At 35.2% G+C, this 15,911-nt stretch overlaps 1 protein-coding gene across 2 annotated transcripts; it reads right to left on the reverse strand.

The window, feature by feature from the left end:
* Positions 1-125: 125 nt before the first annotated feature.
* LOC102223006 lies at positions 126-8,619 on the reverse strand. 2 transcript variants are annotated; one of them, XM_005816825.3, is made up of 11 exons: positions 8,429-8,619; positions 7,222-7,461; positions 6,963-7,080; positions 6,013-6,165; positions 5,703-5,897; positions 4,500-4,573; positions 4,070-4,267; positions 3,638-3,775; positions 3,455-3,544; positions 3,204-3,347; positions 126-3,134 (listed from the first exon to the last, which is right to left on the reverse strand). In XM_005816825.3, exons 2-11 carry the CDS (start codon positions 7,459-7,461, stop codon positions 3,006-3,008), a joined length of 1,479 nt encoding a protein of 492 aa, XP_005816882.1. In that variant the 5' UTR covers positions 8,429-8,619; the 3' UTR covers positions 126-3,005. The 2 variants fall into 2 exon arrangements, with proteins under 2 accessions (XP_005816882.1, XP_023193414.1); XM_023337646.1 differs by lacking the exon at positions 8,429-8,619 and adding an exon at positions 7,553-7,721.
* Positions 8,620-15,911: the final 7,292 nt, after the last annotated feature.

The raw sequence follows: 15,911 nt of genomic DNA on the forward strand, positions 1-15,911 counted from the left end.
TCTGAGAAATTGTTGCCTTTAATCAATCATTGGACATATAAATATAAAATCCCAAAACATGTTTGTTTTCTTTAATTATTACAACATTTACCTAAGAGTAAATTTTATAAAATGAAAAAGTCAGATAACATTTATAAATAAATTTTTAATTCAGCATTGCATATTTACTGTTTAACATATTGCATGATTGTTAATCCCTTGGAAAGGGTATCAAAGATTACATTTTCTTTACATTGGTATCATTTATTAAAAAGATTTTTTGCATCACATTGTTCTGGTAAATGAGGTAATTTAAAGATATACAAAAAACATCAATACAAGGAAAAACACACACTGTCTTATTTTCTTTGCAAAGATTTTCTTCTGCTTTGTAAGTAGCCTGTAACCTCAGTCACCTGATCACAGAACAAGCCAGAGGTCCTATTTGTCCTTCAAGGCTTCATGCCCAGTTTCATTTATTGAACTGAATTCTCAAACATTATCTATCCATCAGCATGCTGATGGGTAATGGCTGGTTCAATGCTTATCCAACATCAGATCAACACTATTCAGTTTCAGACCCTTCAGGGTGAGTTGACAGGCATTGTACAAAGCACAGACAAGCAGTTCTGCTGTAGGCCAACATTCAAGGTTAGAGGGGTTTCCGTTATCCCATGCAATAAAGGCATTCCAGATTTATAACATGCAAAAATAACCATTTTCTTTGGCTGTGCTTACTGTTATTCAAAAAAAATAAATAAATAAAAAATCAATTATTCTCTGTATAGCAGACAAACCAAGCTGGTTTAAAATCTTCAACACAAGCAGCATTCATTGCATTGAAAATAAAGAGTCCACATACAGTTTGAGCTTTGGTCTAACCTGAGAAAAATTAAATGAAGGAATAAATCATATCAGAAAACTTAATAACGTATGTACTGTAGAGTTGTGTTCAAAATAAATAGCCCAACATCACCAACCAAATTGATCACTGTTTTTGGAAGAAAGCAGTTTTCTCCATGGCAAATTATTTACCAGTAGGCAAAGTGGAGTAATAAAAATAAACAGATTCTGCAATCGTGACAAGCATCCTGCTGATTCATTGTAAGTGAGTCATTAATTGAAAAGATTGTGAAGTTTAATCAATAAAAGAATGCAAACAACTGGGCTTTATTTAGGGACAAAGGCAGCCCAGTGTTATTTAATTCATTCAGTAAATATTTGAGTTTGTAAACGTAATCAGACCTAAGACCTAAAAAAATATAATTTTGTCCTTTCTGTTGATTGATACATTTGTGTTTTTGGTGATGTTTTGTTTTTTTAATACAATGTGGAGTATCATCAATGCATTTGTGTGCAATGAATAAAAATATTCTCAGAATTTTAAACTTGACCTTCTTGGAGAAGCTATTATTTTGAACACAACTGTATGTGCATCCAATTGCAAAAGAATTATAACAAAGTAAAAAAAAAAAAAAAAACAGAGGGAAAAGAAAAACAAAACATTATATGGTGAGTAAAAATTACATTAAATGCAATTTTGTAGAATAAATACCTAAAAAAGTTAAATCATTGAAAATAAATCTAAAATGTACACATTAAATTAAAGTACAAACACATCTCATTAAGTAATGAACATTTCTTGGTGAGGTTATACTGACTTCGTTTCAGCAAAAATTTACCGAAAACACAGCTAAATGTTTTCGTGTAGGACAACACTGAATCATCTGTAGAAAAATAGTAAACATGTCTCAACCGCATAGAAAGTTATCAATCTGCATGCAAAGTGTCAGAGTGCATTCCAACTTTTTTTTACTAAAGTTTTGTCATTTATTTTTAAAAAAAAATAATAATTAGTAGCTCTTTTACAATTTTCAACGGAAGACCTGGATCAAGGAGAAGGTCATCAAGGCATGTATGAGGATAAGAAGAAGAAACTTATGCTGTGTTGAACTCGCTGCTTAAGTCGGATCTCGGCTCTGGGAATAATGTTACACTAGAGCTGAGTGTGCTCTGGCTGCGAGCCGGATAGTCAAGTGAAGAAGGGGGATTTGCTAATTGTTAATATGCTAGCTTCCATCAGCAGCACAAGCTAATAACATCCATTCCAAGTATTCACAATAAAAGGAGATTCCTGCTACTTTGACAATGTATGGTGACAGCTGTTTTCTAGTTTGAACTTAGAGATACTTCGGAGAGCTTCTATTTGGTTTTCCAAACATTGAATTTTGAAATTCTAACTTTTGATAAATGATTGAACGAACTGTTACTGCTGGAAACGGGTATAAAAAACAACATTTTGCTGCAAATCTTTAGCCAGTCAACTGATCAAAAAAACTGACAGCAGCATCTGACATAGTTTGAAAATCAAGTTGTTTAAAGCAAGTCTAAAAATATTACGGTATCCTTCATTTGATACAATATACATCATTAGAATCAATAATGTATTTAAAAGTATTTACTTCTTTTATTTTTGAGATATCTGTAGCATTAAAATGCAGGACAAGATTTGATCAATTTAAATCTGGTGCATTTAAAACATCAGTTCTGCAAATATAAACACTGTTGTTGGATATGGCTTGTCAATTTGAATTAAATGAACCACATGATGAAAGTGGAAAGTGTTAAACTGGACTTATCGTAGTTGTAATATTTTACTCCTGAATTGCTGATGCAGACAGGTAACACTTGTTAGTAAAATAAAATGTGTATTGTACTATTTAAGCTAATAATGAACCTGCTGGAGTACAAAGGATTGAGTCTGCAAATTTTTAGTTAGCCCACACATTCTAACATGCTGCATAAAATTATATGATACCTATAATCAAGGGTGGGAACTATCGGTAAAACCCTCAAGTAAGAATAGGGGTACTGTGTAAGTATGCATCAGATGTACAGTGCAAATGTGTCCTTACAGCTAAAATGTTGGGATCTTATTTTGGTGCAAACTTCCATCCCCGGTGGATTCTAGTACACATAGCTGAGTAGACAAAATGAGAAGCTGTAAAACCACAGAGTGGGGATGCTCAGTGGGCGCTGTTGGAGCTCCAGTCATAAGGGAGGAAGCTGACTTTAGTTTTCCCAGCAGAAAGGACATCCTGAAGGCTGGTCTTCTTTGGAGAGTCACCCATATGATCTAGCACCCACTTCAGCAGCTGTAAGAGAAGGTGAACGTGAAAAAATAACGAAAACAAAAGATGTATCCGTAAAGTATTTAAATGTACCTTTTCATCTGTGCCTCCAAAGTCAGTCTTATACCACTTAAATATCTGACTAAGACGCACTTCGTTTTTGCCAGAATCAACCATACACGCGTCATCGTTCTCCAGAAAGGCTTCAGCCGCGGTGAGGAGCTGGCTGTCTATATCCTGTGTTTGAATCAGAAATGTTTCCTTTTACTGCCAGGATCATCCCGCAGAATGAACACAGATCACTGCACACTGTAGGACACCAAGAAGAGCTGACATCTACATACCTGAGGTGTGTAGGTTTTAATCGGGGGACAGCCCTTTGCACCACAGTTCAAAGCAAAGTGAATCAGGGGCTCAGCATCTGGAAGCGCCATCTAGTGGATAACAAAAGGAGTGCTATTTAGTTACATTGATGAAGCAAGAGTAAGATTTTACACTGGCTTTTGATAGCGAGTGAGTGTGGAGACCTGCAGTCGAGGATCTGTTTTGGAAAAGGGCTTTCGGAGCTGTGCAATTCCCTTTCTGTTCCCTCGAAGGACGCCATTTTCAATGTCTTGTAAAGTGAAGACTTCACCTCCAATAAGGTAGCTAACATAGTTGAAAAACTACAAAAAATAAACAGAAGCAAATTAATTTACACTTGCATCACATATAAAAAAATGTGATACCATGTGAAAATAGCCAAATACAATATTTATGAATCTAAGAAAAAAGTGTAAACATTACATATAATCTAGAGAGTGGAAAACCTGCAGAGGCTGATGCTTCAAAAAAAAAAAAAACAGTGCATTGTGTGTATTGGGAAGGAACTAGCAAAGCCCAGCGTGAATAAATATTTCATAAAAAGAAAATCTATATAGGGGTAGAGGTTTTGAGGCACATCTTCTTTGTAATCCTACTTTGTATCTCTGCCACATGTTGGTAGGGGCCCCCAGGCGCAGGTACCCGTGGATGACTAAGGCGTTATAGATGTTGATGAAGAAGGCCAGCTTCTCCTCGCGGCTCAGTGAGAGCAACTCCACCCTCTGGAGCTGAATGGCCAGCTCACAGTAACGTTCAAAGGCTGGGTCCACAGACATCCCTTTATAATCCACAGACTGTAGTAGCAAGAGCAACAAAGAGGACAAATGCAATGTTTTGCAAAACAATATAAACAGACAATGTAAAGAAATGAAACATACACACTACAATGGTGAGTATTAGCATCTGTTGTGCTTTCATTGCTGTAACAGTGCATGATACGGGCCATACACAGAACTTAGAAAACAGCCAAAAGCACAGATGCTGATATATTGCAACCATTAAGCCTTGGAGCACTGACAACATTACCTTGCCATCAGCAGAGAGATGCTCCGAGAACAACTTCAGAATCAACTCTCGTAAAAGCAACGAAAGCTCAGCAGCTAGAAGGCAGAAAGAACGAGATTGTTAAAACGTACAGTATACCAGATATAAAGTTTGTCAAGTGTTTTGATTGAAACATTCAAAAATATGCGCTGCAAAAACTGTTTTTATTTTATTTAAACTATAGCATAACAAAAAAGTTCACTGTATAGAAGCTAAACTTCATGTTTAACAAAAACGTACAATTGGTGTCATGCGAGGCTTTGTGTGGCACAAATTAGATTATTAGAAAGTAAACCGACCCACACCATGAATATAAACTTTTCTGTGCAGAACAGTATAAGACACTCACTGGTTAAACATGCAACAGTCAGATACATGAATAAATACATAGCAGCACAGAAACCAAAACAATGTATGGCACCACCACCAGCAAAATTATGATTTATTATAAAATTAGGATTAATGCAAACATATCATTTTTTATTCATTTAGCAAGCAGAGCAAATACATGAGACAGAGGTTTGAAAAGACTTCTATTTGATGTGTAAATGTGGATAATCCTCCTTCTTTTTTGTTAGACTTCAAACTATTACTTCTGTGAAACATCCCGCAGCTGATTTATGTTTCTAAATCATAAGTCTTTAGCATAAAATAACTGAATCAGTCAAAATATAAAGTGAAAAGCCTGATCAGCAAATCATACTCATAGTAATTGTACTATTTATATAGTTTCAACAACTCGGGAGTTGTTACTGCCTGGTCTCATAAATGTCTAAAAAAAAAAACCTTTTTCAAAATTTTTACAAAATTTTGTTAATAATAATAATTAATTAATAAATTTGTTAAATCTTCTTACAGATGAGTATTAATTGAGTGATAGAATATGAATTTGTTCCACAGCTCCACATATTTTGAGGTGCTTCATGAAAAACATTTCACAGGTGGCTAATTGACTAATTTCTCCGGCAAGTCAATATTAGATGTGTCAGTAACTACTGCTTTAACATTCACCATCCCAAACATCCGATGCATAGCACACAAACCTAAGTGAACCCAAAAGGATCACACACCAAAGCCAGCAGCAAAAGACAAGCATTAGAGAAAGTTGAGCGTTAGTAATCTGAATCTGCACCAATTCAGAAAGCAAAGTGTGTATGCCAAGATCCTGGTCTTCTCCTGACCTACCCTGTTTCGGAGTATAGGCGGCTGTCTGTCCTCCATTCAAAGGTGAATGAAGGTCATCCTCCAGCAGCCTGTATAGTGTGTCCATGGTTTCTTTTCCTTCTCCAAAACACCCATCCTCCTGTCCAATGCCTCCCACACTGACCATGAACTTCTTCTGCAGCAGTGTCTGGCCCGTATTACAGGCCTCAGCCCTGTCTAGCACAGACATGTCCACGGTGAAGAGCTGACAGAGTTTGACTTAAACAAGTGTTTCGACTTCGAGTTCATTGTTTTCATGTTGCACGTCAGAAATCTCTATTGCCCAACTTACCCATGCCCTTTTTTGTTTGCAGCCAGTCAACCAGCTGAATGCCTGAGAAGCTGTTTTTGTATAAGGTTAGTCCCCTCCTCTGAGAGCCAATCACACCAGCATGCTTCAGGTCCTCTACCAAGTCTGCAAACTCATCTCTCTCACCTCTGAGTTCTGTGAATGGCAACATCCCAAAGCCATTTACGAACACACAGAAACAGATGTCTGAAGCTATATCTTATAAGGAATGAAGGCTTCTGTGCAAGCCTGTTTCCTATGAACAATCTCAGCTTAGTGTCAGGTGGAAAACACATCATTAGAATTTGTTGATTTTATTGTGTTTTAGGTTTAAAAAAAAGGTAGATGACAAAGAGAAATTCAAAAGAGCAATTTCATAAAATGCAATATTATAGTAATTAGGAATGCAAACTTAAATCCCGAAGGAAGCTTCATTTATCTGAGTAACTTTGCTGGTGGTGCCATAATGAAAAGACTATTTACGCTGTTGGATACCTAATTCAAAGATTTAAATGGCTCCCCTTCAGCAGCCAGGTGCTACAAGCCTCATTTATAGAATTAAATATCCTGTCTCACCGCTAACAAGCACAGCCAAGTCTGGCCTCGAAAAAAATCCCTCACACAAACACTGCTGCTGTTACGTAAAAATACCACCATGTCCTTCCCATCAGCTCGCACTATTTCATAACAACTGACTGATTTAGACTCGTTCTCAAACAGAGGTGACTCAGCAAAATTTGTCTCCTGAAACAGTTATCCTTTTGCTTTTACAAACCTGACACAGATTTTGGTACTTAACTTATTCCTTACACTTCGGAAAAATATGAAAGCATTGTGTATCAATATTTCAACACACCAAGCATTAAGGAAAAAGCCCATAATTGCAACACAATGCTGTTTTGGTTAAACAATAATCCCAAAAGCACCAAATAAATTGATAGTAAGTTGCTTACGCCCATCAATCTCCTCATCTGGCGCCTCAAATGGATTACTTTCTGGTAACGGTGGGGCATTTGCTGAAAGAGGCTCTTCTTTAACCAGAGTCACCAGTCTTTGAAGCTCCTCAGTAGCCTGTGATTGTAAAACACATCAAGTGAGCCAAGTTGGACTTTTGCATGTTCTTCCTTAATAAAGAGCTAAATAAAAGAGCAATTCTTGTGATCATAGAATTAGATCTACTGTATATAATCATTAGATGTTTGTTCTACTTACCAGTTTTTGGAGATCATCGTTGCCCCCAACATGGATGTTATTAAAGAAAATTTGAGGTACAGTGCTGCGTCCTGTAAGCTCCTTCAGTTTCACTCTTAGCTCTGAATGAAGGCCAACATCCACTTCACATACTGGTACTCCCAAGGACCTGAGGGTAGCTTTAGCCTGTACACAATGCGGACATCCCTGGATAGAGTATACCGTTACCCGGCCAAGAGCACTGCTCTTAAAACCCTCCATCTGCAACAGAAATAAGAAGATTTACAATTTATCAAATAGGTGCAAAGGTATTTTTATCTTATCTTAGGGTCTCTTTATACATGTCACATACTGTATACACATCTGGTCCTAAATAAATTACAATCTCTGGTTTAGAAAGGTGGATTTATAATTCTTAATCCTATATAATCTCCTTGAAGCTTTGTTCTCTGCATGCTATCTACAGTGCCTGGCAAAAGCATGCTACAAGATATGTTTGTCAGAGTTTGTCACATTACAAGCAAAAACTTCAAAGCATCCAGGCTCGTGTGTCAAAGGTAATTTACTCAACATGTGTACAAATGTGCAATATCCTGTGTGAGACATAGGCAAGCCGGTAAATAATTTACTAAATTATTTAATGGATAACAAAACAGGACATACTCCTACGCAAAAAAACCCGGTTTCTTACAAATCTTTGACAAGGTTTTTACTCCCTATTTTTGGACATTTCTGTGTCGAAAACATGTTACAAAGTTATGATTGGGTAAATTAGTTCCTCGTTACTTAAACTAACAAGAGTTGCACGCAGGATCTTTATAATGATTCGACTGTGTAAATGGGGTCCGATGTCCAGGACTGAACCACTACCAAACGCATGTTCTCAAAACGTTTTCCTTTTTTCCCCTCTTTTTGTAATGTAAGTTTTTATGCAACAACATCACCACTAACCCTCTAATAAAGAGCTTTAAATGAAATAAACACTTTATCTAAAAATATATCACAAATGAAAATATCTTTTATATTCCAATAAAACGCGCCTTTAAATTAAATTCCCTAATTGTTGTTTACATTGCGGCAACGCTAGTATATTACCTGCAAAATCAGCAGATATAAAATGAAAATGTTAGTTTCCGATCCTTGTTGTACATAAATATGTCCTTATTGCTGAGTTAAATTATTGAATGACAAGCGTATGACTTATTAGTAAACGATAGAAGTACGTTACCTTTCTTGGTTTCCCTGCTATGGTCAACACAGAAGTATGGTATAAAACTGCACAATTAATCCGTATTAAACAACGTTAGCTAAACCATACTAAATAATAAGTATTTGTAGCTCAAACTAAGACACTTTCTTCCTGCCCTGACGGCGCATCGCCCTTTCCGCAGGCTTTTTGCTTGCTAGTTCCCAAGCAGACGCCGCATTGGCTTCGTTGCCAAGCGAAAACAGTACGTCGACGTGTCCGCCATATTATGAGTGGCATGTTCTCACAAATCACCAATATAATCATGGAAAAATGCGATGTTTCCGTTTAACTTTTGCTGAAAGAAGTCGTTGAAACAAAAGCGTCAAATTTTGGGGGGGAAAAAAAAAAAATATATATATATATATATATATATATATATATATATATAGAGACATAAACAGAGACTGAGAGACCAGCAATACAGCACAGACCATATGATTCAACTGCCTTGAAATATAGCGTGGAATGCCTATGAAAAAATGCCGAACTGTTTGTTGGCTTAGCTAATTTTTTTTTAAATTAAAAATGTAAACATGTATGAGACAAACGGTAGCTATAGACTTATAGCTGCCGCTTGCAGGGTCATTGGAGGCTGATCTCCAACAATCATGTTTAACAATGATGATAAAAAGTACTATCACTACTATGATAGTACAATCACTACTAAACCTCACTTTAATATTAATTATACTACTGCTACTACTACTACAAATAAATAAATAATAATAATAATAATAATAATAATAATAATAAAGTTTTTCAGGGAAAAATGAAATTAAAAAAGATATCCACAATGTCACCAATATCTTGTAAGAGGCTTACTATCCGACACTCTTTAAATAATCTGTTAAAAGTAAAAGAATGACACTCACAATATGGCTACAATATGTCAAAGAGTTCCAATGCGGACCGGTGTTATGCCCAAAAATGCATGCCTGCCGAGAATTGCATCCCCTGTCGCGGGAGCGCGCATCTTTCTAAACTCTCGCATTTTAATGAGGAAACGGACTGAAATATGACCGAAGACGAAACTTTTAAAGATATTCGTAACAATATCACGTTTCTTAAACATGTCAGCCTTAAAACGATGGGTTTTATATCGCAGATTAATTGAAATAAATACGGTTTTTACACATTTATTGAGACAAATGAGTCGAACGTTTTTCAGTCCGTGTCTGAAGAAAATGCTCTCCGCATTTGGTTTGAAATTTCCCGATTTTTCTTTTAACATCATATTAGCTTAAAGTATTACAAAACAGAGGCCCATTATGTAGAACATTTTATATCATGCTTAACTGTCTAGCATATTAATGTAGAGGGGATGCATTTTAATGACTGAGCCTGCCAATATTTGTATCCCCTGTCTATTGTTGATATGAAACGTAAAGCAGTTGCACAGAGAATAAGTGTCATTACGTAGAAAAGGTGAAGTCCCTCTTAACTCTTTATTTTTTCAAGTTAGCAGAGGGATGCATTTTCTGGCATAGCAAATTATTACCTTGCCAATATATGTAGGCCTTATATATTTTCCACAAATATAATTCTACTGATACAAAATGTATACCAGCAGTTCATAAAACAAGTGTGATTGTATAGAAAAAGTAATTTCACTCTTGACTCTTTATTTCTCCATGTAAGCAGGGGATGCATGTACAGCAAAGCCTATTATTAGCCTGCCAAAATATGCATGGCCTCTCCATGTTCTTCAAATATTATCCTATCGATATAAAACCCATACCAGTAATTCATAGAACATCTCTGATTATGTAGAAAAGGTGAAATCCCTCTTTAATTTTTATTTATCCAAGTTAGGAGGGGATGCATTTTTTGGCAATATGGATGTCGAGCCTGCCAAAATATGCATGCCCTATCTATTTTTCTCAAATTTTATCCTATTGCTATGAAACTTATACCAGCAGTTCATACAACTACTCTGATTATGTAGAAAAAGTTATTTCACTCTAAACTCTTTATTTATCCAAGTTAGCAGGGGATGCATTTTTTGGCAATATGGATGTCGAGCCTGCCAAAATATGCATGCCCTATCTATTTTTCTCAAATATAATCCTATTGATATGAAACTTATACCAGTAGCTCATAGAACATGTGTGATTATGTAGAAAAAGTTATTCCACTTTTAACACTTTATTTCTCCATTTTAGAAGGGGATGCATTTTACAGCAAAGCCTATTATTAGCCTGCCAAAATATGCATGCCCTACCTATTTTCCTCAAATGTTATCCTATTGCTATGAAATTCATACCAGCTGTTCGTACAACTACTCTGATTATGTAGAAAAAGTTATTTCACTCTAAACTCTTTATTTATCCAAGTTAGCAGGGGATGCATTTTTTGGCAATATGGATGTCGAGCCTGCCAAAATATGCATGCCCTACCTATTTTCCTCAAATGTTATCCTATTGCTATGAAATTCATACCAGCTGTTCATACAACTACTCTGATTATGTAGAAAAAGTTATTTCACTCTAAACTCTTTATTTATCCAAGTTAGCAGGGGATGCATTTTTTGGCAATATGGATGTCGAGCCTGCCAAAATATGCATGCCCTACCTATTTTCCTCAAATGTTATCCTATTGCTATGAAATTCATACCAGCTGTTCATACAACTACTCTGATTATGTAGAAAAAGTTATTTCACTCTAAACTCTTTATTTATCCAAGTTAGCAGGGGATGCATTTTTTGGCAATATGGATGTCGAGCCTGCCAAAATATGCATGCCCTACCTATTTTCCTCAAATGTTATCCTATTGCTATGAAATTCATACCAGCTGTTCATACAACTACTCTGATTATGTAGAAAAAGTTATTTCACTCTAAACTCTTTATTTATCCAAGTTAGCAGGGGATGCATTTTTTGGCAATATGGATGTCGAGCCTGCCAAAATATGCATGCCCTACCTATTTTCCTCAAATGTTATCCTATTGCTATGAAATTCATACCAGCTGTTCATACAACTACTCTGATTATGTAGAAAAAGTTATTTCACTCTAAACTCTTTATTTATCCAAGTTAGCAGGGGATGCATTTTTTGGCAATATGGATGTCGAGCCTGCCAAAATATGCATGCCCTACCTATTTTCCTCAAATGTTATCCTATTGCTATGAAATTCATACCAGCTGTTCATACAACTACTCTGATTATGTAGAAAAAGTTATTTCACTCTAAACTCTTTATTTATCCAAGTTAGCAGGGGATGCATTTTTTGGCAATATGGATGTCGAGCCTGCCAAAATATGCATGCCCTACCTATTTTCCTCAAATTTTATCCTATTGATTTAAAACTTATATCAGCAGTTCATAGAACAAGTGTGATTTTGTAGAAAAAGTTATTTCACTCTAAACTCTTTATTTCTCCATTTTAGCAGGGGATGCATTTTACGGCAGAGCCTATTATTAGCCTGCCAAAATATGCATGCCCCCTCTATTTTTCTCAAATATAATCCTATTGATATGAAACTTATACCAGCAGTTCATAGAACAAGTGTGATTATGTAGAAAAAGTTATTCCACTCTTAACTCTTTATTTCTCCATTTTAGAAGGGGATGCATTTTACGGCAGAGCCTATTATTAGCCTGCCAAAATATGCATGCCCCCTCTATTTTTCTCAAATATAATCCTATTGATATGAAACTTATACCAGCAGTTCATAGAACAAGTGTGATTATGTAGAAAAAGTTATTCCACTCTTAACTCTTTATTTCTCTATTTTAGCAGGGGATGCATTTTACGGCAGAGCCTATTATTAGCCTGCCAAAATATGCATGCCCCCTCTATTTTTGTCAAATATAATCCTATTGATATGAAACGTATACCAGTAGGTCATAGAACATGTGTGATTATGTAGAAAAAGCTATTTCACTCTAAACTCTTTATTTCTCCATTTTAGCAGGGGATGCATTTTACGGCAGAGCCTATTATTAGCCTGCCAAAATATGCATGTCCCCTCTATTTTTCCTCAAATGTTATCCTATTGATATGAAACTCATACCAGTAGCTAAGAGGATAAGTGTAATTATGTAGAAAAGGTAAAATCCCTCTTGACTCTTTATTTTTTCAAGCTAGGAGGGGGATGCATTTCTTGGCAATATCGAATTTGAGCCTGCCGATATTTGCATGCCATACCTATTTTCCCCAAATATCATCCTATTGATATAAAACTCATACCAGCAGTTAAGGGAACAAATGTGATTATGTAGAAAATGTTATTTCTTTATTATCGCTATTGCAAGGATACTGAAGGAAATAAATCTGACAATGCATCTTTGCTAAATGTAAAGCATGCACAAACCATTCTTATTTTGGTTTAACATAAAAATTAAATCACTTTGTTTTCATTAATTTCAACAAAAGAATATTCATAACAAAAGGTTTCCTTAACTCACTTGGAGAGTCCCAAAAAGATGTGAAGAGGTGCTTGGAAGTAACAAGGTGAGAAAAACAAGAACAATTATTGTTTATTATAATAAAAAATGTCATAATTGGATAACTAGAATGTTAATTTAACATTTTATCCTCTCAACAAGGACATTTATGAGAAGCAAAGGGATGAAAGTGTCAATGTGGAAATGTGAAACAGTATAACATGCCATCCAGGAAGGTGTGGTTTCATGTGGTGTGTTTGCCCTTAAAGTAAGTGCTGTTTAAATATATATATATATATATGTATATATACATGGATGCACATGGTCCTCCAGAATGGTTCGGTAGTCCTTGGCAGTGACGCGCCCATCTAGCACAAGTATGGAGCCAAGGGAATGCCATGATATGGCAGCCCAAACCATCACTGAGCCACCCCCATGCTTCACTCTGGGCATGCAACAGTCTGGGTGGTACTCTTCTTTGGGGCTTCTCCACACTGTAACTCTCCCGGATGTGGGGAAAACAGTAAAGGTGGACTCATCAGAGAACAATACATGTTTCATATTGTCCACAGCCCAAAATTTGCGTTTCTCGCACCATTGAAACCGACGTTTGGCATTGGCACGAGTGACCAAAGGTTTGGCTATAGCAGCCCGGCCGTGTATATTGACCCTGTGGTGCTCCCGACGGACAGTTTTGGTGGAAACAGGGGAGTTGAGGTGCACATTTAATTCTGCCGTGATTTGGGCAGCTGTGGTTTTATGTTTTTATATACAGTATATATATATATATATATATATATATATATATATATATATATATATATATATATATATATACAGTACAGACCAAAAGTTTGGACACAACTGTGTGTCCAAACTTTTGGTCTGTACTGTATATACTTGACTATGATTACTTATATTTCTTATGTAATGTAGAACATTGCCTGTTTACAAATCAATTTATATAACCTTTATGTGTACTGTTCTGTCTCTTTCCACATACATGTATATCTATCTATGTCTGAAGATAGATAGAATTATATATCAATATATTGGTATACATGCTTGTTTATGTTTTTGATGTTGTGAAAAAAAGATTAATATGAAAGTGGTTTTCTAATAATCACATTGCCATTAATCTAATGCTATTTTGTAGGAGTAGAACTTTTAAGATGATGAACAGCTTTGGCTTAACAACTTAAACTGTGCATTTCTGCCTGAAATATAATGTAGTTTATGAATTATATTGCTTTATTACATGGTTGATTTATTTTAATGACAATGGAAAGAGTCTGAAATAAGTATAGCAAAAATGTCTAATTATTCATAAATGTCATGACCTCTATATGACAATCTAATACTTTGACAAATATTTTGTCTTTGTAATGAGTCCGCTGTTACTCTTCTTTCTTTTTTCAAAAAAATATATTTGCCTTTACGGTTTGCAGAGTGCATACTGGAAAACAAGGACCAGAACTTTCCATCAACAGCAGAAGCTGTTAATACCATGCGACTCAACATTTCTTCCACACTTCTCTCAGAATCAGGTGTCTTTTGACATGTTTTTTATTCAGTTCCTATGTGGGTGGGATACTATGTTGTGTGTAAAATCATGCACGCACAAAAAAATTGTGTTAGGTCAGCTATTTTATCTAATTAGAAATATTAAAATATTGAACTTTGCAGATGTGTGAAGTACAATCAGGTCAGTGTTTATGTCAAATTCAATTAGTGAAGAACATTTCAATACACCTGGCCTTGATCTCTAATAAATAAATTACACATAACACAGCCCAATAACTGTTGAGGCAAAAAACATAATCAACAAACTTAAAATTGTTCTAGGATACAATTACGTACACTTTTCTTGAGTAGCTTTAATGTAACTTAATAAACAAAAAGGACTTGCAGTTTGTGAAAGTACAAAACTGGAATGAGATGTATTATGTGAACCATTATATTCATTACTGTGTTTTCATAAAATTAACATTTACAAAATGACAAATTTCACAAGATGTACACACATATATATGTAGACATATTAAAATTTTCTGAATGCCATTTTTATACCTTCAGTGGCTTAAGTTGGAGAAAATTATAAAAAAGTAAACACTAAGTGATGCTTTCTTTTACCATAAATCCCAGAAATACCTTAAATACATGTGTGTTTCAATTCATAAATAGACAGACAATATGCCAATATGATGTACAGTTTCTATTACTTGTATTTGTTTATGAGACCAGACATTATCAAAAAGGGATGATTAGACAACTGAGATCTACACAGAGGATTATTGTTCCACTTTCAAAAGAACACTAACAAATGGAATTATTTAAAAGAAAAAAAAAACGCAAAAAATACCATTAAGATTGTTTTATAACATTGATTTAAAGATGCGGTTTGTTTTTCTGTAGAGTCAGTGGAGACTCTACAGACTCTGCAGACACTGTGACAGTGAGGACACAGAAGATCACATGTGGGTAAGACAACAATGTAATGCAGTGAAAAATCAATTCAAGCAAACCATATACCATCCTTAAAATAGTTGCAAAGTATGTAGATATACAAAAATAAATCATAATAAAATAAATAAACACCCAAGGCAGGTAAGTGGGAAGTAGCTTAAGTTTTTTTTTTTTTTAAGTACAGTCGTAAAACATTAAACACAGTTGCTTGTGGTCCTAGAATTTTTTTATCTCCATACATGTCAGGAACATGCTGTCATCTCCTCAAATAAAGTTCTACCAATCATATATTGATAATTAAGAAGAAGCTTTATGTTGACAAAACCCAAAATCACCTTCAGTAAACAGATAAGGAGCTAAAAGAAAACATTCTTTATGTTGTTATTTGACCATTTTGTATTATTTATTTACAGATCACATGTGACAGATGCAACTGGTGGTACCACCAAGGCTGCATTAAGGTCCCACAAACCGAAACAGACTACTGCTGTGCAATGTGTTTATAGATTTTATGTTTGTACCAATCTAAATCTTTAATGACTGCAGTTCAGTGGATTTTCAGTTTAAACATGTGACATAATTTTTGTTGACTTAATTGGTTTTCCAAAG

The sequence above is a fragment of the Xiphophorus maculatus genome, chromosome 7 (assembly GCF_002775205.1).
Source record: "Xiphophorus maculatus strain JP 163 A chromosome 7, X_maculatus-5.0-male, whole genome shotgun sequence".
NCBI classification, from domain to species: Eukaryota; Metazoa; Chordata; class Actinopteri; order Cyprinodontiformes; family Poeciliidae; genus Xiphophorus; species Xiphophorus maculatus.